The sequence below is a fragment of the Rattus norvegicus genome, chromosome 3 (genome assembly GCF_021556685.1).
Source record: "Rattus norvegicus strain SHRSP/BbbUtx chromosome 3, alternate assembly SHRSP_T2T, whole genome shotgun sequence".
Classification (NCBI taxonomy): Eukaryota; Metazoa; Chordata; class Mammalia; order Rodentia; family Muridae; genus Rattus; species Rattus norvegicus.
Genome location: NC_141536.1, coordinates 127,181,472 through 127,207,874, shown reverse-complemented (window position 1 = coordinate 127,207,874; position 26,403 = coordinate 127,181,472). Strand labels below are relative to the sequence as shown.

General features: G+C 39.0%; 2 protein-coding genes across 11 annotated transcripts in view; one reads left to right on the top strand and one right to left on the bottom strand.

Moving 5' to 3' along the window:
- The window catches only part of Ndufaf5 (NADH:ubiquinone oxidoreductase complex assembly factor 5), a 29,538-nt gene extending 18,390 nt beyond the window's left edge, over positions 1-11,148 (bottom strand). For 5 of the 6 annotated variants that reach the window (XR_015682772.1, XR_015682774.1, XR_015682773.1 and 2 more), the window contains exons 1-4: positions 10,868-11,148; positions 9,545-9,585; positions 4,433-4,496; positions 1,204-1,251 (exon numbers count right to left, since the gene is read on the bottom strand). Coding sequence is in view for 2 of the 6 variants with exons in the window: in XM_087651002.1 (XP_087507128.1) it covers positions 1,204-1,251; positions 4,433-4,496; positions 9,545-9,585; positions 10,868-11,089 (375 nt within the window). In the remaining 4 variants the exon portion in view is untranslated. 6 annotated transcript variants of the gene reach the window in all.
- Positions 11,149-11,247: 99 nt separating this feature from the next.
- The window catches only part of Esf1 (ESF1 nucleolar pre-rRNA processing protein), a 52,953-nt gene continuing 37,797 nt past the window's right edge, over positions 11,248-26,403 (top strand). Inside the window, exons 1-9 of one of the 5 annotated variants that reach the window (XM_087653631.1) lie at positions 11,248-11,294; positions 12,523-12,720; positions 13,278-13,955; positions 17,340-17,713; positions 20,860-20,973; positions 21,629-21,729; positions 22,560-22,712; positions 23,696-23,810; positions 25,813-25,960. In XM_087653631.1, the coding sequence (XP_087509757.1) occupies positions 13,319-13,955; positions 17,340-17,713; positions 20,860-20,973; positions 21,629-21,729; positions 22,560-22,712; positions 23,696-23,810; positions 25,813-25,960 (1,642 nt within the window). In that variant the 5' untranslated portion in view covers positions 11,248-11,294; positions 12,523-12,720; positions 13,278-13,318. 5 annotated transcript variants of the gene reach the window in all.

The following is a 26,403-nucleotide window of genomic DNA, read 5'->3' as shown; positions in this document are numbered from 1 at the left end:
TTTAAAAATCTTATATAAATATGACTAAAAAGTTAGACACTGTAAATGAAAGGCCAATTTTAAAACTTCTAAAAAGCAATAAACAATGTAAATACAAAACAGGAAAATATTTATTATAAATTATGAAGGGTTAACATTTCTAAAAATAAGCTCTTAAAAATGGCCTAGAAAAAAATTTATGTAAAAGCTGAAATCAATGAAGGTGAGAGGAAAGGCATGTCACAAAATTATTTTAAAAGTTCAAAGTTTTAGTTGTTTTGCCAGAAAGATGTAATAAAGTTAGATTCAGGAATAGAACATGCCCCCTCCTCATAGAACAGAAGTAAAGGCTGCATATATAAAGCAATATAATGAACTTTCATATATTACACTATTAAGAGAAATGGGCTTAGGACAAATTTGTGATCAAGGAAAAACACTCATTCTAGGTCAGATCCAAGGAAGAAGCTATCCACAGGTGTGCACTATGATAAAGCAAGACCATGTGAAACTATTGCTTTGAATTTATAATGAGCTTACAGAATGAAACACTGCTTTGAACTTACTATCGACATCCTTCTGTAACCCTCCTTTGTGTAACATTTTATCCATGAAGTAATTTTATAGAGACCCTTTGTCTAAGAAGGTGTAAATGGCTAAGAGAAGAAATAAAGTATAGCTTTTGGGGGCTCTGCTCCATCCACCAAATATATATATGTATATATGTCTGTCTATAGTATGTAAAATATGTCTAACAGGAAAAAACGACTAAATCAAGCACACACAGTTGTTTTCCATATGTCGTTAACAGCATGAGCGGCTACTGAGAAACTAGAACTGAGCAGGCTTCTAGAAGCTGCTCAGACAAATCAACCACGTGATGCTCACATACTGGAAGGCTCTGCGGTCATTTAAAAGGAAGTGCACATGTACAAAAAGTATTCAAACAGAACAGAACAGCACTCCATAAAAACGCTGGCATGTCAGTGCACTGCTGTTCACATGAACTGGGAGGACGGAGAGGGCTACATGTTTATAAAGTCCCAAATGTCACCCACAGCTGTCTCTGGGTAGTGAGATCAGGAATCTCTTTTCTTACTCCTCACTGCTTAAGTCTTCTTCATGTGTATACATTTATAATTACACGTATATTACATTGTGACAGAAGTAAAGAACTAAAAATTAAACCAGGTCAGAAACAAACAGTGTTAAAAAGCTACCTACCAAAGCATGTTCTGCAATGTCTGTTTGGAAGATCTTTCCCACAGTCTCCTGCAATTTGATAATTAAAGCACATCAGATGATACAGAAACATTTATAGCAGCAGTAGCAAAGCAAAAGAGTTACTGAAACTTCCAAAGGAGAAAATTATGGAGTAGTTTTTGTCTTGTAAGTTTATTTTCCAACCAATTCCAAAATGATACACAAGTTTCTTTGAAATATATAAAGAATACCACAGATTTAAACACATGAAGCTAATTATATTTAATATATTTAACATCCTTAACAAAATAAGAGGATACAGGTATGGATACCAATACCCTGCACTACTCCATTACTTCAACCTTTCTTTGTCTAACATGCCGGATGCCAGTACTTATCCTTACTCCTGTTACAAAGACTTCACACAGGTTCACGCTCCATTCCCATTCACAGAGTTTCCAGAGGAAAAGAAAACACACACAGAAACTAAGAAGATTCGTTTTCCACTTCAATCATCTTCTCTTAAAGAGAAAGGGTTCTGACAATGTTACTCTTTCCTCCAGGATTCTGCATCCTGATCTCCTCCAATATTTAATCTGTATCTTCCTGTCTATTTCTCTCACCTAACAACAGGCATCAACTTCCCAATCTTGAGAAAATTCCTACTTCTGAGCATCATTTAAATTTCATAAAGTTGTATTTGTGCATAATAAACATACACTTGATAGTTTTTGTTTATAATTCAGGACTCTACTCATATGGTCCACAATTCTTGGTGTGTATGTGTCACTAAAGCACTCTCATGATCTAAGCATGACCAATCTGTTCCGTCTGGGTTAGTCCTGTTCCACCGATCTCTTCATGCACAGCACTACCGAGGTCTCAGTTTCTTCAGTGATTTCTGTGGTTTCCCTCTTCTGTTAGAGAAGGTGCTATCTTTCAGTTCACCCATATTTGCTTTTGTCTACTCACAGCTTAGCAAGAGTAAACCCTACCAATAGTTTGTTAGGCAAGTCCAGTACAAAAAGACAGACACAAAAGAAACTAACATATACCATGCCACCATAAAGAGCTATTTGTCATCAAAAGCGGGGGCACTATTTTAGAAAGTAGTCACAAGTGGCTGCTGAGATGGCTCAGTGATTAAAGATGTTGGGTGCCAATCTGATGACCTAAGTTCAGTCACCAGAACTGACATGGTAAAACAGATATAATCAACTTTCTAAAGATATCCTCTGATCTCCACCTGTGTTGTGACAGGCACATGCTCACACACATACTTACACACACACACAAGACACATGACTATGTCTGAAATAGAAGAAAATCCAACAGTTCTGAGACAATGAAGAATGACCTGGCTTATATTTCAAAAGGATTGCCGTACAGAACAGACTGTTGGGGCAAAGGGAGACCAACATGGAGGCTACAGCAGCAACTCAGACAGGCAGTGCAGGTAGCTAGGGCCAATATGGTAAGGTAAAGGCAGTAAGAAGGCAAAGGGATAGATATAGATGAAATCCAAATGAGAATCCGAGATCCAATCTCTGATCCATTCCTGCTGGGTCTACTAGGTCTCTCATATAATACAGCTTTTACATGTGCTTCATGACTGGACTGCCTTTAGCTCTGCCTCCTCCTCATGCCTATTCTCTCTCCTTTGGTCTTTCTTACATAACACGCCTAAACTAATTATGTTTAAACATCACTACACATCACATTCCATAGCACTCGCCCTTTCCTTCTGCCCTGCTCTGATTTTCAAAGTTATCAACCACCAGCCCAGATTCTCCGCTTCCAGAACTACATCAAACACATTCTGATATTTCTCCCATCCTTTAACTCTTGGTGCCCATCAATGAATGTTTAATTTCCTATGGCATGTATTGTCAGTAAGTGTTTGAGGAGTCTCACAAGTCTCCTGCACCCCAGCTCAAACATATGTATTGTCAAAACAGGCTTTACTTAAATCCCAAGAGCTGAGAGACGGCTCAGAAGAGTATTTGCTGCTCTTTCAGAGGATCTGAGTTCACGTCCCACCCATGTCAGGGCTCACAGCCATCTGTTAACTCCAGCCCCAGGGCATCCAATCCCTCTGGCTACTGTGAGCACCTGCACTCAGAGGCACATATTTATATGCCAATATAGTCACCTACAGATAATTAAAAATAAGACATATTTTTTCTAAAGCCCACTTTAACCTGTGTCTTACTCAAAGACTAAAAAGATAAATGAACAAACAAATGTATTTATGGTTTGTAATGATTTGAATAAGAATGGCCCAACTTGAATGCTTGTCATCAGTGGGTGGCCCTACTCAACAGGGATTAGAAGGTGTGGCCTTGTTAGAGGGAGTGTGTCACTGAAGGTGGGCTTTGAGGTTTCCAATGCTCAAGCTTGGCCCAGTTTCTCTTCTTCCTGCTGCCTGCCAATCAGATACAGAACTTCCCCTCTATAGTACCATGTCTGTCTGTGCTCCACCATGCTTCCTGACATGTGGACCTCTGAACTCTAAACCAGCCCTCCCCAGTCAAATGGTCTTTTTTATAGGGGTTGCTGTGGTCATGTCTCTTCACAGCAATAGAAACTCTAAGACACAGTTGGAATTAAAAATATAAAATAATGAGTACTACTAAATGCTATCTATAGTTTATACAGCTTTTTAATTAATAAAATTAATTTTCTTATGTTTTTTTGCATCACTAAGAATCAAATTCAGAGCTTCATGTGTGCTAGACAAGCATTCTGTTACCCGGCTTTACTGTGAACTATTAAAATGCTTAAACAAAATGAAAACGAAGAGGAAAATATATAGGTTTAAAGAAATTATCAGGAGCAATGTATAAATGTTTAGCAATTTTAATATAACAACCTAAATATCATTCGACTAAGCTGATCATGAAAGTCTTTTCTTAAAATTAACTGAGTTGGGGGAAGGGAGATGATTCAATTATCTTGACTTAAAAACATTAGGATCTGAGTTCAAATCCCTGAAACCATATTAAAAAGAAAAGCTGGGCATGCAGTGCCTGGAATGCTAGGAAGAGTGGAACGACAGGAAGCTGCCAAGGCTCACTGACACTCCTACTTAGCAACACCAAGGCTGTGCTCTGACCCCCATGTACACAAGCACACAATACACATGTACCTAAAGGGGGGTGGGGGGGCTCTAAATATGCTCACACATGCATACATGCACAATTAGTCAATTTTATTTCTCAAAGTTGATTAAACCAGTGTATAAAAATACCTTATTCAAATGTTGTGCTATGTAGCCTCTTCCACATCCTATGTCCAGTGCAAGGGGAAAATCTCTGGAAGACAATAGAGATAGAAGTTAAGCTTTGCAATAGAGTCCATAAAACAGTCAAGGGTTAATTTACTTATGCAGAAACATTTCTGTAATCACTGCTTTCAGAAAATTCTATGGTTGGCCTTTTCTGCCTTGCCAGCAGTATCTACAGGAGCTATAATATATCGAGTGAGTCTGTCTGATCTAGTCACTAAGCCCTAAGACTGAACTATGAAGAACCAGCCCAGGGCAGTGGATGTAGCTCAGCAGTACAGCACCTACCAAACATACATGAGAGCTCAAGCAAAAAACAGACAAAGAGGTTTAGAAATGGATTTGAAGAACACACTTAATGAAGGCATTTGAATTCAATCATCCAGACGAAGACAGAAAACAAGCTAAATGTAAGTCAACACGGAAAACACCGGCACCCAGCTCAGTGGTAGAGTGCATGCCCCACTTATGCAAGGCCCTACTTCACTCTCTAGCACCACAGGAAAAATCAAGGCAAAACATGCCCCTCGAAACGCTTAATTATTTTTTGAATCTTAGAAGTACAAAAAGTTCCAAGTGTTTACTGCTAAGTAAGTCAACTCAAATATCTTCTTTCTCTTTAAAAATATATTTTTTAAAAGTCTCTATAAAAGTTCTCTATAAATTCTCCTGGAGTAATTGTCTTGGAAGCTTACTGCCTTCATCTGCTAATCTAGGCTAATCCTAGTCCTGGAAGCTTCTACCCTCATGCATCTAATTTAGGCCTAGAATGTTTTCCGTCTCTGAGACTCGCTGCTGAATAAGATCATCCCTTCTAGTTCTTTCTAATCTCTGCCTAGCTGGTTCAACTCAGCTGTTCTTGTCCAAACTTATTTCCCAGCTGACTTATTCAATCTGGCTTTTTTCTTGGCCTCTGAATTGCTCTGCTTGGTCTCAAACTAACTCCAGCAGTCTTTTCTAATTTTCTGGCCCCTTCTCATTCTCTTGCTCACTCTGTCTTTACCTGTGACTAGCTTGTTCTCTCTTCAATCTGTCTCTGTAAAACCCTCCTGGTAAAACTGCCTTTTTTCCCCTCTCTCTCTGGGTTGTCCTACTCTACCTCCAAACAGTACTCCTGTACTATACTCTCTTCCTCCTGTCCTGTCTCTCCCTTAAGTAGCTTCCCTCTCCTCTCTGCTTTCATGAGAGTGGGGCATATCCTTTTCTGTCAAATCTTTCCCTGATTTTTCACTTTTTATGCTACTCTATTAGACATCATTTTCTAACATGGTGCTTCCTTCTACAAACGAACTTTACCTTCATGTTTGGAATTAAAGGTGAGTACTAAGGGTGTTTCTGTATTCTGCCCAGAAGGATTAAAGGTGTATGCTAAGAGCTGAGCCACACCACAATTAGAAACAAATATCCTATAACATAATTTTAATAATGTGAATGTTGATGCAATGTATATGTACCACATGTATGATTGCTGACCAGGAAAACCGAAAGTGGGCTTTAGATCCCTTAGAACTGGAAGTTAGAGATGGTTGTGAACCTCCATGTGGGTACTGAAAATGGAACCCAAGTCCTCTGGAAGAGCAACCAGCCCTCTTAACTGCTGAGCCATCTTCCTGCCCCACAGTCAGGACACACATACCTCATACCTGCAACACATCTTCATGCACACACACAAAATTAATAAAAGCTTGTATGACAAAATTATAAAATACCAATACATAGATGGAAAACCACAAGTAACATTTTATTTCACTCAAGGTTCTATGTCTTGATTATAAAGGAGCAATAACTGAATTTTAGTTTTAAAATTAGAAAGACAGGAGTTCAAATTTTGGATCAGTAATTTACTAACATGTGACTATAGGTGATTTAGCTTTCCTGAATCTGTTTCCTCATCTATAAAATGAAAAAGCTGGGGGCTAGCGAGATGGCTCAGTGATTAAGAGCACGTGCTGCTTTTGCTGAGGACCCAGATTCAGTTCCCAGCACCCACACCAGGCGGACTGCAACTACCTGTAACTCTAGTTCCAGGGGTTCTGATGCTCTGTGGGCATCTGCATGCACCCATTTTATTATGTATTATATTATATTAATATATTATATATATATATCATATATATATTCACACACACATACACATAAAATCAAAAACGAAATTATTTTTCAGAAAACAGCAAAATTACTGCTTTTACTACATATGAAATATTTAGCACACTATAGATGTTTTTAAAAGAATGAGTTATTTGATTGATTTTTAAGAGTATTAAATAGGCCTTAGTTCTCCCAAATTATATTAAAATCTGTGTAGTTAATAAAACACAGCAGTGATAATACAAACTACTCTGTGTTTGCTTGTTTCTCCTTATGATACAAGAGATGGAAACTGTAGGCCTCTGCATGTTAAGCACAAGTGGCTTCAAATCCACACCTGTTAAGTACTCTAATAATAGAACTTCAACACATTTTAAATAATTCAGTCCTAACTATTTTTTTTTTTTTGCAATCACACGAGGAAGATTTATTGTAGGCGAGATGAAACGAGAGCTCAGGCCAGCATGCTGGGGTCGAGACTCATACACCACACAGGGAGTAGAGGAGTTCGACCCCGACCTGAATTTTCACAGAGCTTATAAAGGAAAAAACCACAAACCAGGGGGATCAAGAGGGAGGGAGGAGGGGAATTCCAAAACCACAAACTGCCCATACATTTAGGTCATATGCTAGTCATGTGTAACACTAGGCAACACACCCAGGACTTTGTGACATTGTGATTAGGGGTAGTGACATTTTACAGGGCCATTGGACCATTGTGGCCGGAGGCTATGGGTCATTGTGGCTGTTCCAGGAAACTTTTCATGCAAGAATGTTCCGGGAACCATTGTACAGCAAGGGAGGGGTGAAAAGTTCATGTTCTCACAGACCCTACTTCTTCTTTTTGGGTAGCTAGGCGGCTTATTATTAATTTTTAATCCTTCATTCCCCACTTCTTTTTTTTGTTAATAGTTCTAATCCTAGAACTTCATGGAGAACTCAGCTTCATCTAGCATACAGTCCTAACTATTTAATGTTTAAATTATCCTTTCAGTCATAATCACAAGAGTCTTCATGGACTTGGCTTTAATATCCTCAGGGCTGCATCACAGAAAATGTAAAGTCCAAACTGAAAATCAAAATTTAATGTTTCATTCATTAAATCATACAAAAACTATAATTTAGGCAAATGATTATTGGTTGAAGTGGGTCATAGGTGTCACAGTAGAGAGAAGCTCACCAAGAAGTTAAGCCTTCAGTTTTCCCAAGAGCAGAGGGGTTCAGCTTTCTTGGAAAAGACTCCTGTTAGCTCACTCTGGTTACTTTTATTCAATCATTGGGGCTGGGAAAGGTTCCAACTTCCAAAGTTATCTTGCACTTGCTGCCTGAGAAAGCGGAGAACTCATACAAATCTTCGTCCCTTTCACCATGGCTAGACATAATCAAAAGTAAGAACTCCAGGTTCGCCAGGTTTGTGTAGCTGCAAACTCTCACACAGCACCACGTGGCACCTATGACCAGCCTCAACCAGTAAAGATGTACCCAAAATACAGCGTGAGAAACTGTGAGTTAAAGAAATCCTCTCTGCTTTAAAAAGACAAATGTGATAAATCTATCCCATGTGGTATAATTCAACAAGTGTCACTTAACTGAAGTCAACAAAAGGAGGAGTGATTTGCTAGTACCAGAGAGTAATTCTAATACAAAGCCATCATTTGGCTGTAGTTCCACTACATGGTGACAAGCCTGAATCAATAAAGCTTTCATTATGCCTAAAACAAGAGCAGTAGATCCATCAAGAATTTTATACTACTGAATTGAAAGTGCTCTTTCTCAAGTCATAGCTTGTAGAAACTGTATTATTATTACCAATGCTTAAGATAAAATAGACAGTCTTGTAGGTCTCCTTTTCCTGGGATTGGTGGGGGAGGTAAGGTTGTGGGGTGGGATCTGGATGGGGAAGCAGAAGCAGAAAACTCCCAGGAGAAAGCTTCAGTGAGACAGCTCTACTTTACTGATCCAGGGGTAGGTATCTAAGGGCTCTTAGGTTTAGGGGTGGGAAGGGGCCATTGGTCATAACACAGTACCTCATTATCACATGGGAAGGGGAATAGAGCGAGACACATGCTGAATCGGGCAGCACTTGCCAGAAGCTCTTTGCAGGGTTATCCTCCAAATAAGGTGAGGCATCTGTGCTTAGAGACACTACAAGTAAGTCCAGGTAGAGAGAGGGAAGCCTCACTGAGAAAGAGTCCTCCATTTTGCACTGAGCTTGGAGAATAATCCAAACATACTGGACAGCAACCTTAATAGCAGGGTTCTCCAACAGGGCTCATCTCTACTAACTGGAAAACAAATCTAGACAGATGTTCTTTTACTCAAATGGCAAAAGATTCTATTGTTCATTTTAATAAAACCTAAATTTAATGTCTAATAAATCTTAAAATTTTACATGCAGTCGATTTTAGTTCAATATTTGAGCAATTTCTCTATTACTAAATTTGGGCTAAATCAAATAGATCAGTCATTTAGGCTTGTAGAAAGGTACAAGTTTTACATTCAAATTTTTAAAAAAAAAAAAATGTAACAATGAAGAAAATGGCATTTGCTATCCCAGACAAGAAAAAGAGTGTGTGCTTGAGATCTCAACACTTAGAGGTGGAGGCAGGAGTGCCTCTTGGGCTACATAGTGAGACACTATCTCAAAAATCCAAACGGAAAGATGTTTACAGTAATTTAAATCACTTCTCATACTCAAGTACTCCACGTAACAAGCTCACATTATTTGATTTCAAGCCTCCATTCGACAGTAGATTTTGATCTTAACCAGGCCTGGAGGAGCATGTCTATAGTCTCAGATGCTAAAGAAAGAGGGCTGTCCAAGTCCAGTTCAAGGCATGGCCTAGGACTTACAGCAAGAGTCTGTTTTGGGAAAAAAGAGACAGATGAAGAAACTAAAAGACAGAAAGACAGACAAGGAGAGAGGATCGAGGGAGAAAGGAGCAGGGAGAAAGAGAGACTGCATCTCACTGAAATAACATCTCCTACCTGGCTATGTCGTATACACGGTCTGCAATCCGACTTCCAATCTGAAAGATTTCAAGAGTCAACAGGTTAAATACGCCAAGTAGGCTTAACAGAACAGTAATTCTTTTTCCCTAAGATTCAATTTATGTTTCAAAACAGAAGTGATTCCTTCTATCCCATTTTCTATTGTCCTACAGCAACTTTCTTTACAAATACTGAATATGGGCATACTAAAAGTACCCAGGAAACAAACGGAAGCAAATTACTGTAGAAGTGAATTTAATGAAATAAAGATGAACAATCTGCTGGGTGTGGCAGTTTATGTCTAGAGTCCTACTGTTCAGGAGTCAGAGGAAGGAGGGCTACCACACGTCTGAGGCCAGTCTGCAATACATGGTGACATAACGAATTCCAAGCCAGTATATTGTCTCAAAAACTCAAAACCATTATCAACATCAGGAGGCTGAGGCAGGTGGATTTCTATGAATTCGAGGTCAGACTAGTATATATTACATAATGAATTAAGAAAGCCAGTGCTTGCAAATTAGTAAACAGCAAGTGTGGAAAAGTATAGATGGCCTTCCCGAACACAATGCTAAGTACTACCTTTCACTGGGTTGGCATCTTCCAGGATAAAGCCAACTATCCACACATTGCCCTCAAGTCTCTTATAAACATTTTGAACTTGTGGTTACTATTTGGAAGCTAAGAATATCGTTGATTTTGTTTTGAGGGGGTGATGGGCAAGGGATTAGGACATCGAACGAAGTCTTTTCCCTGAGCAGCACACTTTGTACGATTCCCAATGGCAATAGTTTTTGGTTATTTCAGAAATGATTCTCATATACTCTACTGAATAGATTCTACTTGTGCACACTCAAAGGTTTCAGTCAGGTTGTAATCCAGATGCCCTTCTTGAATAGAAAGGAGGGATTTATTGAAGGCCTTAGGAATTTTGCACTTTTCCTTTTCCTAGGAGATTCGTCCCATCTCTCATCAGCCTCGACTAAACTTTCATACTTTTCACCCATAGCAGTCATTCTTGACCATCGCAGTCACCAATACCACTACCACTTTTTCTTCACCTTACTCTAGCTGCAATTACATTCCTTGTCTATGTATGTCTCCCGCTCTGCAAATGTGGAGATCCTGCTTTGCCCTGGAACTCAAGCAGTGTTTGTTAAGGGAATGAATGACTGCCATGCACGCTCTCAGAGCCTATCGCCCTTCCAGGATAATCCGAAAGTCCCAGGAAGGTAACGATTCTCAAGGTCACACGGTCGGGTGGATAGGTCCGCCCTACCAGGCTCCGTGCCTCCCTCCGTCGCGGTCCCACAATCTGACCTCCTCCTTCAGGTAGTCAAATTTCATGGGCTCGGGCTGCCGGGCAGCCCAATTCTTCTGCTTCCTCTTCAATTCCCTGTCGAAGATGTTTAGAGCTCTGGGCGAGGTGCTGCCCGAAGGAGGAACACTGGAAGCGACCCCCCTGCGACCACCTCTCCCTGCAGAGACAGCAGGACCTCCAAGCCTTGCGTATAGGCGCGAAAGAACGACTCGTCGCAGCATCTCTAGCCGCGGCGCTACAGCTGGGCATGTTTTCTATTGTGCGCATGCGCCAAAGGGACTACGACTGCCGCAGTGAGACAAAATTGTGTCAAGGCAGAAGGTTGAAGTAATTTGGCCTAATTCGCGTGCCGTTACGGCGGAGCGTCACGCGAAGGATTGTGGGAATGTGCTCCATGTGAACTCAGACTGGGATCGGAAAAGAGTAGTGAGTAACTGTGGTTGTCCGTCGGTATCTCCTGTGATTTGTGAGTTGAGTAGTACGCCTGTAGCTCAGTCCCTTTCTGACTTCACTGTTCCCTTCAGAGCTGCTTCGAGAGAGAGAACGCAGCCGAGTAACTTACCCCGAAAGTTTGTGAGGTGGGATGATCGTTCGGGACGAGCCCCTAGGCCAGAGGGTGGGTGGACTGTAGGGATAAGGGGAAGCGTTTGAAGTGGGGTCTAGTTGCTTTCGCTCCTCTGAACGTCCCATGTTTGCCGAGGGCTTCTCTTTCCCCATTTACAAGCACTGTAGTTGGGTAAGGTGGTAGCTGTGTTGTAAAGTTGTTCAAAGTATTGTAGTACATCTGGAATTTATATACGTATCCGTATTTTTCTCATTAGAATGTAAAAGATTTTGAAGTAAAGCAACACTGGCCTGTGTGATGACGGCACAGACCTGTAATCCCAGTATTGAGGCTGAGACAGAAATGACTGCAGTTCAAGGCTGGGCTAGCCCGTAGTATTGACCTACTGTCGCAGAAGTGAGGGGTGTAATACTGTCTTGCTTGGTCAGTCAGCCTTTATTCTTACAGAGACTTCTGACTTTTTTTGCAAAGTTGATATCTGGAGTAATCAAACCATCAGAGACTGGTTTACAGTTTACGAGGGAACATTAGGCATACAAACTTTTCCTGTTTATATAGCCTATCTAGACTTTAGTTACTTCGAGAATAAAATGTTATTAAAAAGTGACATTTGGGACTGGATAGGTGGTTAAGAGCACTGGCTGCTGGTCTTCCAGTGGACCTAGGTTCAATTCCTAGCACTCACTTGATTGCTGACTACTGCCCCGTCAGTAAAACCAGTTCCAGGGGACCAGAAGCCCTCTTCAGGCATCCATGAACACCAGGCACAGAAGTGGTGTGCACACATACATGCAGACGTATCACACACATGGAAAAATTATTGAATATGTGACATTTGTTAACTATAGTTTGAAACTAGTTTTGGTCTTGACAGAAGGTAGGATTTACAGAAACAACACTGAGGTAAATCTGGTTTAATTTTTTTTTTATCCCCCTCATTAATTAGGAGACAGTTTTGTAGAACCAAAAGCTGCTACAACATGAAAGAAAGATTAACAAAGAGAATGAAACAAGACTATGAAAACCCAATTAGACCAACTGAGATTTCAGAATCTTGGTTTTGTCTCTGTGTGTCTGTTTCATATGTAGATGCTCATACCAGCCCACATGCCCATGCACTTGTGTGCTCATGTTTGGAAGGGTGCTTCTATGTGGAGCCAGAGGTGACTGCTGGTGTCTTCCTCAGTTGCTCTCATTGGAACCTGAAGCTCCTCAAATAAGCTAAGTTGGATGAGCAGGGATCCTCCTGTCTCTGCCTGTCCCAGCTGCTCAGCACTGGGATTACAGGTATTGAGGGGTTTTTTTGTATGTTCTTGAGGATCAAATCCTATTCAGCCTTCTCTCCAGCATCCATCTTTGGTTTCTTGAAACAATTTCACGATGAAGCCCAAACTGACCACCAATTCCCTATGTAACTATATAAGATCTGGCCTCAAACTCAGAATAATCATGACTGCCTTCAGAATCTTGGTTTTGCATATGTGACTCTATGCACCAAGAATAATCTTTTAATTGATGGCACGTACAGGCTAAAAATAGCAAAAATTCTGAAGGCAGTCAACAATTAAACATTGCCCTCCCCAAAACCCTAGGATTCTGTTTGGTTTACAAGTTTATTTCAAGTAATCTGTAATGGAAGGATTATGTTTTGCTGTGTCTTTCTTTTTTATGTTTGACCCCGAATAGTTTGGGTAGGTGAAATTAAGTTTAAGTGGTTTTAATTTTGTACATTTGGAGAGAGGGAGGGAGGGAGGGAGGAAGGGAGGGAGGGAATACACACACAATAAACGTTTTTAAAAATATTTTAATTATTAATCATTCATCATTGTAATTTTTATTTTTAGTACTTTGTTTCTCTGGATATTTCTTCATTAAGACTGTAAAAATGTCCTCCAAACAAGAAATAATGGATGACCAGCGGTTCAGGCGGGTTTCAAAGGATCCCAGATTTTGGGAAATGCCAGAAAAGGACCGAAAAGTCAAAATTGACAAGAGGTTTCGAGCCATGTTTCATGACAAAAAATTTAAATTGAACTATGCCGTTGATAAAAGAGGACGTCCTATTAGCCACAGCACTACAGAGGACTTGAAGCGTTTCTATGACCTTTCAGACTCTGATTCTGATCTCTCTGATGAAGAAAGTAAAGTACTGGATGAAAAGAGAGTGAAGGAGAAAAAAAAACAGACCAAAAAGGAAACAAAGTCAAAAACACTGATTGAGGAGAAAAAGAAAGAAACCAAGAAAACTGACCAAAAGGATTCTATAAATAAAAATGACTTAAATAATTCTGAAAGAATTCAGAAAATGAAAAACTCACATAAATCTCCGAAGATAGATTCAGAAGTAAGTCCCAAAGATAGTGAAGAATCCCTACAAAGTAGAAAAAAGAAAAGGGACACCACTGACCTTAGTGTTGAAGCTTCGCCCAAAGGAAAACTGAGGACCAAAGATCCCAGTACCTCTGCAATGGTGAAATCTTCAACAGTCAGTGGTTCTAAGGCAAAAAGAGAAAAGCAAGCAGGTTGGTTGGCAGTACCGATTCTTTTGTATTATACTGTTTTACTGTTATGATCTTTTAAAAAAGTAAACAATATTTTTGTAGTATATTGAGAAAAATCAAGTGTTTATTTTAAAATACAAAATTATTAAAAAAAAAAAAAAAAGGCAATGATTTTCTCCTGTATTGGTACCAAAAGACAAACGTGAGAGCTTGGGTGAACAGTTTTGGTTTGTCATGAGCAGTGCTGAGAGCTGCTATGTTATTATATAGGCAGAGATGTGTTTGAAGAGGGAGGTAGAGTTGGGTACTCGCTAGTTCATTCAGTGTCTGTATGACAACTGCTGTAAGGCATGGTCACCTTGTTTAGGGTTATTGCTAGCTTATATGGTACCTTTGTGCAAGTCAGAAAATCGCATGTCCTCTGAACACACCAATACAGTTCTCTCTGGGGTTCATAGTTTGGTGAGAGGATGGCACTTGAGTGAATCCACACATTAATTTCCCTTGAGTAAGTACATCCCAGAGCTCATGGCTTGCTGAATGGAGCTAGATTTGGTTCCAGCTCTTCTTTCCCTTTTGTAGATGCCTTTAGATAGACAACAGCCTGCTAAAGTCTTGACGCTGTCCACTAGAGATACGTAGTGGTGGATCTCCTAGTAGTAGCATTAAAACACCAAAATAAGCAGATGAAGTCATTTCTTATATCTAGTGTATACAAATTCCTTCTTTGTAATTAATGCTAACAAATTTACGTTTTTAACTGTTAACTACCATACTGGACGGCATAGATCTAAGGTAAGAAAAGTCAAACTTGTACTACAGAATATTATTACAGGAAGGGCCATAACATAAATGAGATTGAAAAAATTCAGAAGTAGTCATTCAAAGGTAATAAGAGAAAAATCCCTAAGGAATACATTGTTTTTATTGGGATTAGAAGAGCAGAGGGGATTAAGTTTGAGGACCAAAGAACTTTTTGAGCAAATTTAGGATTGGATGTGTTTAGAAGGATCAGTAGTCCCACTCTGTTAGACAGTAAAGTCTTGAGGTTTGTATTTTAAGCCAAATAATATCTTCGAGATCTTCCATAAATTCCTTCATGCATCCTGGCGTGCTGATGAATGTCTGTAATCCCAGTACTTGGAATATGAGTCACAAGAATCCGGAGTTCTAGGCCATTCTCTAGATCACATAGTGATCTCAGGGCCAATGTGATCTGTATGTGGTCTGCAAGCAAGATGGTTCAGCAGATAAAGGCTCTTGCAGCTCAAACCCTGCATCGTGAGTTTGATTCTCAGTATCCATGTATATAAGGAAGGAGAAAACTATGAAATTGTCCTGACCTTCACACATGCAGGCCTCCTCCCTGTCCTCCATGCACAAGAACATCATACACAGACATGCAAACAAAAATTTTTAAAGCTTTTTTTATATTCGTATGTCTACTATGAAGGTCAAAGAAGTGAGCATTGGATTTGCTGGGTCTGAAGTTACAGATGTTGTAAACCACCATTTGGGTGTTGGGAATCAAACCCAGATCCTCTGCAAGAGTAGCAAATGCTCATAACCACTGAGCTATCTCACCCACCTTCATAGACAAGGATTAACACTTTAGTATGGTGCATGAAATCAGATTTGTTAATCAATAATTTCTCTTTGTTTATGAGCCCATTGAAAGCATTAGATCTTACAAATTCCTTCTTTTGCCTTTCCCTCATTCAGTGTTTTATACATTGTAGGCGATAAGTATTTGATTAATGAAAAAATATTATAAAAGAATTATATGTATTATAACAGGATATAAATAAATATTTATAACTATTATAACAGGACTAAAATAAAAACAAATTACATTCTTCATCTTAAGTTTTACAATTTTCATTCTCCAAATGCATAATCTCTTGAATAAGCTGAAGTTAGGAACAACAGCTTAAACATGGTGTATAAACTTTTCACACATGCAGAGGCGATTGCTTTCAAAAGTGGAATATGAGCCCTTCCAGAGTTGTGAAAGAAAAAGTAAGTCCTACTTCAACAAAACATCTTGGTATGTGGTTAACAGTTATATAAGAGCAGAAAATTTTGTACTATTTCTATTTGATGATCTCATTCATAATATATAACTTCTTTTCTCCATTATGTATGAATAGTTATACATTTTATCTCCAGTCCACATTTACTGAGCCTGTCTCTTTTTTTTTTTTTTTTCCCCCGCAGCTGGGGACTGAACCCAGGGCCCTGCGCTTGCTAGGCGAGCGCTCTACCACTGAGCTAAATCCCCAACCCCTACTGAGCCTGACTCTTACAGTAAACAGCCTTATTGATGTTTCTTGTTAAATAACTCAAAGGCACATTGTTTTGTGGTTCTGTGGATCAAACACAGTGCTTTGGCATGCTAGGCAAACACCATGCCATTAACCTTGAAGGCACTTTGAATTCAGATATCCAGAACTCATCTAAAATAAAGACTCTTCATCAAATGAGTTCTTTCCCAGTGTTGCATGTCTACCTGTCTAACCAGCCAGCTATGTCTGTGGGTCAGGAAGCTGGGACTCACTGATGCATCTAAAACCCCTGTTCCTCATATCAAATATCCCTGTCACTGTCCCATCTGAGGTTCCCAGAGCTTTTCACTGTGCTACAGTCCTCCTGTCATCACCTCTCTCCTGACTTCACTTCATGGCTAGAGGATGTACTGTCCTTGTGTTTTTACTATTTTCTACTCACATGACCCCTCCAGTTTTTTGTGGTGTAGTTCAGATGACATCCTTGTAGTGTCCTCCAGTGAAAATGGAGCAATGGCAAAGCCAATCTCCTCCATCATACTTCTTGTTAACGCCTCAGATCTATTGTTAACTTGAGTCCTTGCTGGCTACAACCCACACACGTTTGCTGCTTTTTTGTAATTGTCTGATCTTTACATATGCATTTCCTGCTGCTTGGAACAAATTGTCTTCATCAACTTTTTTCACTTTGATTACCTAATTCCCTTCATTGTTTAGTTAGCTGCAAAGTAACCACACTCTTGGAAACTTAATACATTTAGAGTAGTTTCATTGTGAGTATAGTAACTTGATTATTTATTTTAATACTTGTTACTTAGTAATTCAACTGGAAATTAATTGAAAATATTGATAACCTCTTTTTTTTTTGCCAATGATTATGTATTATATTAAACATCTAGCACAAAGCAGGTATTCCACAAATACTAAATGAGTATTTAAACCCACTTACATGATCTTATATATTATGATTTCACTTAAATAATTTGGTATAGCATAAATGTTACTGTACTTATATTCATTTTCTCTGTTTTGTAAAAGTTATATTTTTACTAGATCTAATGTCAATAATTTGGATTTAATTTAATTCTCTATGTCTCCTTCTTCCCACAATATGCTATAGTCATAATGGCAAAAGACAATGCTGGTAGAATGCTTCACGAAGAGGCCCCGGAGGAAGATTCAGACAGCGCCAGTGAACTAGGAAGAGATGAGGAATCCGAAGGTGAAATCACAAGTGATGATAGAGCCTCAGCGGATGACGATGAAAATGAAGATGAAGAAGAAGAGGAGGATGGTGAGGAGGAGGAAGAAGAGGAGGAAGAGGAAGATGAAAGTGATGATGAAAGTGATAGTGGTCCTGATCTTGCGAGGGGTAAAGGAAATGTAGAAACTAGTTCTGAAGATGAAGATGATTTGGCAGATTTATTTCCAGAAGAACCTGGTTTTGAACATGCTTGGAGAGAATTAGATAAAGATGCTCCTCGGGCTGATGAGGTAACATTTGCAATAAGATTGTTTATGACATTATAGCTTCTATGGGTGATTATAACTTCTATTTGATGTCATTACATTAAGTAGAGAGGAACTGAAGGGCTAGCTCAGTTCAGCTAGCATGGGTAGACTGAAGTGGGGCATGGCGGCACATACCTATAGTAGCATCACTTAGGAAGCAGCAAGGTTGCTGTAAGTTTAGGGTCATCCTGGAGTGCATAGTGAGTTCCAAGCCAGCTTGGAGTATAAAAGAAAACTAAACAGAAAGAAAACATTAAAAATACTTTGAGAAGAGCTTTATCAGTGAACGTCTGTGAGGCTTGTTTGTTGTTGATTGAACCCAGGATCTCCTGTCTGCCAGGGAAGATCTCACCAGTGAGCCGTATCACCACCCTGTGGGATTCAGGATTAAGATTAAAATTTCTTGAGGACTGGAGATAAACTCAGCAACCTAGCATATGTGAGCCTTTAAGTTCAATCCCAGCACAAGAAAAAATGAGCACCTTGAAATGGAGCTAGTGTATAGAGATTAGATGTGTGCAAGCAGGTAAAATGGAGAAGTTCTGTCTCTTTTCTTTCTAACTTTGTTGGGGGTGGAGGTTAAAATTCTCATTACTTGTTAAAGATCGCACGTAAAGTCATGTACTTTGCCACACTTTACACTTTCACTCGTGTGTGCTAGGATGCTCTACTCCTGCTCGTCCTCCTTCCATGAGCCCTCCATCCTCCTGCCCTGCTCCTGCTTGGAATCCTGTTGTTTGCCCCACACAGTCCCTCCTTCTGCTTTTAGATGACATGTACTCCCTTATCCTCTCTTCCCTTGCTCCCTTCAGATCTCATCCTCTGCTCTCATGAACCCTTCCTAGTTTCATGATGTAGAGACATAAGAGTAAATCTGGACTCAGCAAGCTGGAGAGAGGGTTCAGCCAGTAAAGTGCTTGCTATGCGAACATAAGGACCTGAATTTCAGTGAGACAAAAATACTATAATCTTTATGGCTCATTGGCCAGCCAATCTACTCAGCCAGTGAGCTTCAGGTTTGGTGAGAGACCCTGCCTTAACAAAACATGGAACCAGACATAGTGGCACATGCTTCAAACCCAGCATGTGGAAGAAAGAGGCAAATGGACCTCTTGAGTTTGAGGCTAGCCTGGTCTAACAGCAAGTTCCAGGACAGCTAGAGCTACATAGCAAAAAACCTGTCTTTAAAATAAAATTGTAATAATAACATGTAGAGTGATTCAGGAAGCAACATCAGTGTCAACCTCTGAATTATATATTAGTTCACATACACATATATACCAAAAATTTAAAGAAATTAAAACTCAGCAACAAAGAAAGCATTAGTATTTGTCTTCTGAGACTAACGTATCTCATTTAACACAATTTCTAATACCATCCTTTTTTCTGCAAAGGTCATAATTTTTATTTTTTCCTATTTTAATTTATATTTGTGAATATGTGTGTGTGTGTGTAGGTGTGTAGGTGTGTGTGTAGGTGTGTGGGCCATAAGCAGACATCAGGGGTCTTCCTCAATTGTTACCCACTGAACACTGGGATTATAGGCGTACTCAATGCTTTACATTGTTACTTAGGTGCTGGGATCTGAACTCACATCTCTACCATTACCTTCTTCCCACTCCCACTGGTCTACTTCCTCTTGGGTCCTAGGCTCTAACTAGGAGCCTACAGCTGCTTTGCTAAATGGGTGTGATGTTCCTGCTGGGTTGCCTCAGGTGGTTAAGTTTATTCCGTAAATCAGTGCTATTGGCAGCTTGTCAGCAACTGCTTTTTACAGTGAGCAGCAGCAGTTACAAAGACTAAATGGTCAAACATTGATAATAAATGGCTTGACTGCTCAGCTATAAGGACACACACACACACACACACACACACACACACACCCCTCTACCTCCAAGTTTAGGAGGACATTCTAGAAGACAGGGTGCAAGGTCTAATAGTTTCCAGGTAGAGCCTTTAAAACCTTTAAGTATATGTATGATCATGTTGTTGAAAATGAGATATTTGTCTAATTGCTTTCCTGTATGTATGTCTTAAGTCAGTGATTCTCAACCTTCCTAATGCTGTGACCCTTTAATACAGTTCCTCATGTTGTGGTGATTCCCACCCCTAAAATGACTTTCATTGCTACTTCATAACTCTAATTTTTCTTCTGTTATAAATCATAATGAAAATATTTTTGGAGAGAAGGGTTTGCCAAAGGGATCAAGACCCACATTTAAGTACTTAAGACCCACAGGTTGAGTTTAGTATTTAAGCCTTATGTACTGTTGTGGATCAGAGTAGAGAAACTAGACACCATTCTATCTATCCTTCCTGACTTTAGAGGAAATGCTTTTACTTTTTCCCCATTTACTATAATGTTGAGCATACATTTGTCATATATGGACTTTGTTATGTTGAGAACTGTTCCTTCTATTCCTAGTTTCTTTAGGGATTTTATCATGAATTCATGTTGGTCTTTGTCAAAAACCTTTTGAGATTGAACATGTCTATGAAAGGTTGAACTTGTAGAAGCTCTTCTACAGAGCTGGGATTTCGGGTATATGCTGTTATGCTCAGCAAGGATTTCAACATAAGTAGTTTAAAATATACACAAAGTGTTAAGCATGTTTTTGCTAGGTGTTTATACTTATGTTCTTATTGCACAATAAGGAAATGCTCTGGGGTAACCGGTTTTCCCTCAAAACACTGGTAGACTATCTTTAAAAACTGTTGTGGTTAAAACGTCAGTTTGTGCTCTTACCCTGATTCAAGAATTCAAAAAACCCAGTTTAGAGACAGTGCTTATCTGTTGTGGATTTACTATTGTTTGCCTCTCGGGAAGCTCTCTTTGCATGTTAAATCAGTTAAATGAAATAGATGATTTCAGAACTGGAGAAAGAAGATAGTTCATTGTTAATCTTTGTTTTTCAAGCATTGAAAACTATATAGATTAGATCCCAGGGCTTAGGAGGCCGAAGCAGGTGGATCTCTGTGAGTTCGTGCCAGCCTGGTCTACATAGTGAATTTCAGGACAACCCTAAAGCTGCATAGTGAGATCCTGTCTTTAAAGCGAGAGGGAGGAAGGGAGAAAGAAAGAAATAATAAAGATTCTGTGATATTTAATAATACTTTAACTTTTTCAGATTACACGCCGACTAGCAGTTTGCAACATGGACTGGGATAGATTAAAGGCAAAAGATCTGCTGGCTCTGTTCAACTCATTTAAGCCCAAAGGAGGAGTTGTATTTTCTGTGAAGGTGAGAATTGATTTCATTTAAAGTAAATATTTCTAGGTGTTTTAACTTAAATCTGACTTTGTTTCTAATTATACTGACTTAATTTTTCTCCTAAAAATTTTATTAATATGAAAATCATCTGACACAATTGAGTGTGAAACCGATATAACAGGTAGTAAAGTGGGAGAAGCATTTTTTTTAACTTTTTTAATTTTTTTGCTTTATATTTTAGATTTGTGTGTGTGTGTTTGCACATCTCTGTATGGAAGTTAGAGGACGCCTTTCAAAAATAGATTATTTCGGGGTTGGGGATTTAGCTCAGTGGTAGATCGCTTGCCTAGGAAGCACAAGGCCCTGGGTTCGGTCCCCAGCTCCGAAAAAAAGGAAAAAAAAAAAAAAAAAGAAAAAAAAATAGATTATTTCTTTCCACCATGGACTCTGGAGTTGAAGTGGAGATCATCACTGATGATGCTCTGGTTTTGTCCCCGTCTCCTAAATTACTTATTTTAAAGGATGCTTTATCTCATGTACTTAGAAATGAGGTTTGCTTTCCTGCAGTGAGTTTGAAATGAGTTTTATTGAGCTGAATCATGACTCCTGATATCATAGTTTTGATAGGTCTGCATATTATATGAAAGAGAATGTATGAATAATTTGTCTTATTTTTTGTGTTCAGATATATCCTTCGGAGTTTGGAAAGCAGAGGATGAAGGAAGAGCAAATTCAAGGCCCCGTGGAGTTACTGAGTATTCCTGAGGATGCCCCTGAAAAGGACTGGTACTGAGTCACTCTGCAATAGAAAACTAACCCCAGTAAAGTCATGGCCTTCATTCAGAAGTTTGCACTTCAACTAACACTTCAATTAGGACAGCTTGATAACTGATCACAGATGGCAGCACACTGTGCCAACATTTTGTGTGTATGCTTGGAAATAATGATTGCAGTATTGGGAAAAATAGTTCATGATTGCCTTATTGCTGAGAATTAGGCGTGTTTTGTTTTGTTTCCTTAATTGAGTGCTAAGTAGAAAGAAAGGAATTTTTATGTTAGAAACAGTTGAAGTAGTTGTAAACCACTAGGTGGAGCTATATGTGCACTTAATAAAAATGGTGATTAACTGGATGGTAACAAAAGGAGCAGAGAGCAACCTTTAAGGAACAGATTATAATTAAATGAAATTAAGCTTATAAAGTTTAGATCCTGGACCAGCAAGATGGCTAGGGCTAAAGGTACTTTTCATCTAGTTTGACAACCTAAGGACCTGAATTCTCCAGAACCCACATGGTAGAAAAGGAAGCTACCTCTTGAAAATGGTTTTGTCTGACTTCTAAATATACACCATGATATACATATGCCTAGAGATACACACACCACAAGTAGGTGAATACAAGAGTTGTTTCATTTCCAAAGCAAACACTTTTCAAGATAAGGCATTAGAGCTGATGTCTCATTTATCTTTATTATTTTAGTTATTTCTATGAGTGTGTCTGTATGTGGATTTGTATACATAAATGCACATACCTTTTGAGATCAGAGGGATTGGTGCCCTGGAACTGGAGTGACAGATGACTGTATGACAGATGACTGATTTAGGTTTTCCTTGTTAGGGCCTCTCGAGAGAAGCTAAGAGACTACCAGTTCAAACGATTGAAGTACTATTATGCAGTAGTGGAGTGTGATTCTCCGGAAACAGCGAGTAAGATTTACGAAGATTGCGATGGCCTGGAATTTGAAAGCAGTTGTTCCTTCATAGACCTAAGGTAATTCAGCTCATCTCTTCCAACTGAATCTTAATGTAGCAAGACCATAAGCGGTAAAACATTTGGATGAGCAATACTTTCTTGCATTGTGGAAAATAAATAAGAGAATGCTCATAATGATTGACAAAAATAACTTATAAGCTATTTTCATAATGTGTATCCTTGAAATAATAATTCTTTCAAAAAACTTATTTTAAGATTTATTTCTTTTTATTTTATGTGTGCGAGATCCCCAGTGCTTGGACTTGCAGGTAGTTGTAAGCTGCCAGGTGGGTGCTAGGAATCAGCCCTGGGTCCTCTGCACGAGCCAGCATGTGCTCTTGACTGCTAAGCCATCTCTCAGGACCCTCCCGATCGTTCTTCATAGAATATAGTAGATGCATTATATGTGTGTGTGGACATATTCTCCTGTGTAAATTATAAAACCTGATTTTAATAACCATAGTTTATTTACCTCTACTTTCCATCCCACATTCCATGGCCTGATCCCTAAAACTTGTAAGTCTCCATGGCTGATTAGCATACAAAGGCTAGTTATTTGTGAAATGAAATTGTTGGCTAAGATTATTCTTAATCAGCTTTTAAACTTTTCTTTATTTCCAGTGACCTTTTACATTTATGGTACTCTGTATTTTATTGAGACTACTTACCCAGTATTACTCTGTATTTTATTGAGACTACTTACCCAGTATTAGCTCTGTTTGACCTTAGCACTCCGTTGTGAGCCAATGATGACACACAGAAATCTGGCTGCTTGTTATTAATATGAAAACTAGTAGTTCCTAATGCAAAATCTCTTATAAAGAATTCTCAAACTTAGTGAAATTTCAGATTTATACTTTATAAATTTCAGAGATGTTATGCCAAGGTTGTTTCTAACCATTACACTTAAATAGTAGATAAACTGTTACTAATTAGATTCTAAACCCTGATAATCACTACTTTTTATGTTTAAATACATTTTTCTTTTTGTTTTTTTTTAGATTTATACCAGATGATATTACCTTTGATGATGAGCCCAAGGATGCGGCCTCAGAAGTTGATCTAACAGCATATAAACCAAAGTATTTCACATCTGCTGCAATGGGAACATCAACGGTATTTCTTAAGGCTTAAAAAACATATATATGTAGGCCAAGCATGGTGGCACATGCCTGTAGTCTCACCCTTGGGGAGTTGAGCAGGGTTACCAGGAGCTCAAGAGTCACAGTGTAGGATGCATGAGATCCTGACTTTAAAACAAAAGAAAAAGAAGAATTAAATGCAGAGGTAGACTCTTGCTTTTAGGAAGTTTAGAATTAAATAGTGTTTGAGAGTTCGTGCAATGGATGCTATACCGTTTGCAGATATTGTTCAGTGTCCTTTTATCTTGCAGCACGTGGGCCTGAGGATGTACTTGAGTGGTAGAATACTTGTCTCTGCTTGCGGAGTCCCTGGGTTTTAGCTTAGATTCTTTTAATAGTTGTTAGTTATGACATTCTAGGGAGTGAAGGAAGGACATAGCTTTACCTCAAATGACAGCTACAAAAACCTATTAATCATTTGGAATAGGACCACATTTTTCTGCAGGTATGATTTTCAAAAGTTTTGTAAACAACAGAAGTAGAATAATTCAGGACTACTAGTTTTCATATTAATTACAAGCAGCCAGACTTCTGTGTGTTGCAAAAGTTTGTTACTTAGCTAAATGGCTTCTATTTCTCTCACCCTAAGTCTGTGCCTGCAGTGATGCTGTACAACACACTGGCTTCTCTGCTGTCCAGGTCATGAAGCTGATGCAGAGCTACTGCATCTGCTCCGTGCTCTGCTGTGGGAGGATGTTCTGATATTGATTAGTAACAGAAGTACAGAAAGAGCCAGAGAGTGAATTCTGAAAGATTCAGCCGCATCATGTTATTTTCAATACTTAGTACTTAAAATAGGCAGCATGTCTAGCCAGCTAGTCTGTAGACCCTGCATCCTGTCTGTAACACCAGTATCTGTTCCACTTACAGCAACCGTTTGGCCATTATCAGCACAGAATTAATTATCAGAGAAGGGGTAACTCTAAACCCTGTGAATAGCTAAACTTCTGAGAGAGTAACACGGATTTTGTTAAGGATCTTTGGTACCTAACTTGCTAATATGGAAAAATTGGACTAAACAGAAAAAAATCAAGGACTTGAACACATTGTATTATAAAAGCTGTCCCTGAACCCTTTCACAAATAGATTTCTGTGTGTTGAATGAATAGAGCAGTGCTTCTCAACCTATGGGTTGTGGCTCCTTTGGGGGAGTCAATGACCCTTTCACAGGGGTCACCTAAGACCATCAGAAAACACAGATAATTACTTTATGATTCATAACAGTAGCAAAATTACAGTTATGAGATCACAACAAAAACAATTTTTTGGTTGTGGGTCACTACAGCCTGAAGAACTATTAAAGGGTCGTAGCATTAGGAAGGCTGAGAACCACTGGAAGAGAGGGTAGGAGCTCATCTCCCTCAGTCGTTTTCAATAAACTTACTTGGTATAATCTGAAAACCTTTGACATCACTGACTTTTAATCCTTTTATGAAATGGTACCTGTTGAAATTATATTACTTTATTAACAAATCCCGTCTAGGCTGTGATTCTACTGTCATTTTACTTCTCCAGATGAAAATCATATTCCCACTGGTTCATAATAGTAGTAAGTTTTTCTAGCATTTTTCTCCAGTTAATCTATTTGTTCATACTCAATAATGAGATATCATTCATACAGCTAAGAATTGGGGGAAGGTAAAAGTGAATACATGTGATTCAGTCCACAAATAGGATACTGTTTAGAATTCATGCCACTCAATTTTTTTTTTTCAAACAGGCCCATGTCTGGACTTTTTAGGTGTACTGTAACTTTTATTTATTTATTTTTGTCAAGATCTCACTGTGTAGACCAAGCTGTCCTCAGATTCACAGGGATCTACCCCTACCTCTGCCTTCATCTCTAAGTGCTAGGAGTAAAGGCATGGGCCACCATTGGCCAAACATACTAAGTGTCAAGTTAACAATGTGCTTTAATAAGTCTGATTTATCTTTGTGCTGTTGTGTGGGGATTGATTTTCATTCTTGGGTTCAAGGTGGAGATCACTTGGGATGAGACTGATCACGAAAGAATCACGACACTGAACAGAAAGTTTAAAAAGGATGAGCTTTTGGACATGGACTTTGAAGCCTACTTGGCTTCTTCCAGCGAGGATGAGGAAGAGGTGGAGGAAGCACCAGAAGGTACTTGCTAATCCTTTTATTATGGTTAGCAGAACTGTGTCTGGGGCAAACATAAGATCCCCAAACTGGCTGCATATGCTTAGAACTGTATGCTTGAATGTGCATAGATACATGCCTGAAGTAGCAGGATGCTCATCAGATAAAAGCACTTGTTGTGTGAACCAGGTGACCTGACTTTGATCTCCAGAACCCATGATGAAAGGAGAACTGACTCACCAGAAGTTATCTTCTACCTACCACATGCATGCTTTAGTACAGACATACCAATAATAATGACAACAATGATAGTAATAGTAACAGTTAAGTCAGGCTTTAAAATAATTCTAAATATTTTGCTAGTCTAACTTTCTATAGCCACAAACCTTATTTAAACTCTGGCTTAGTAAAAATGCCTAGCCTGTTAGACTTGTAAATAAGTAAAATACCTTTATACTCCCCAACAC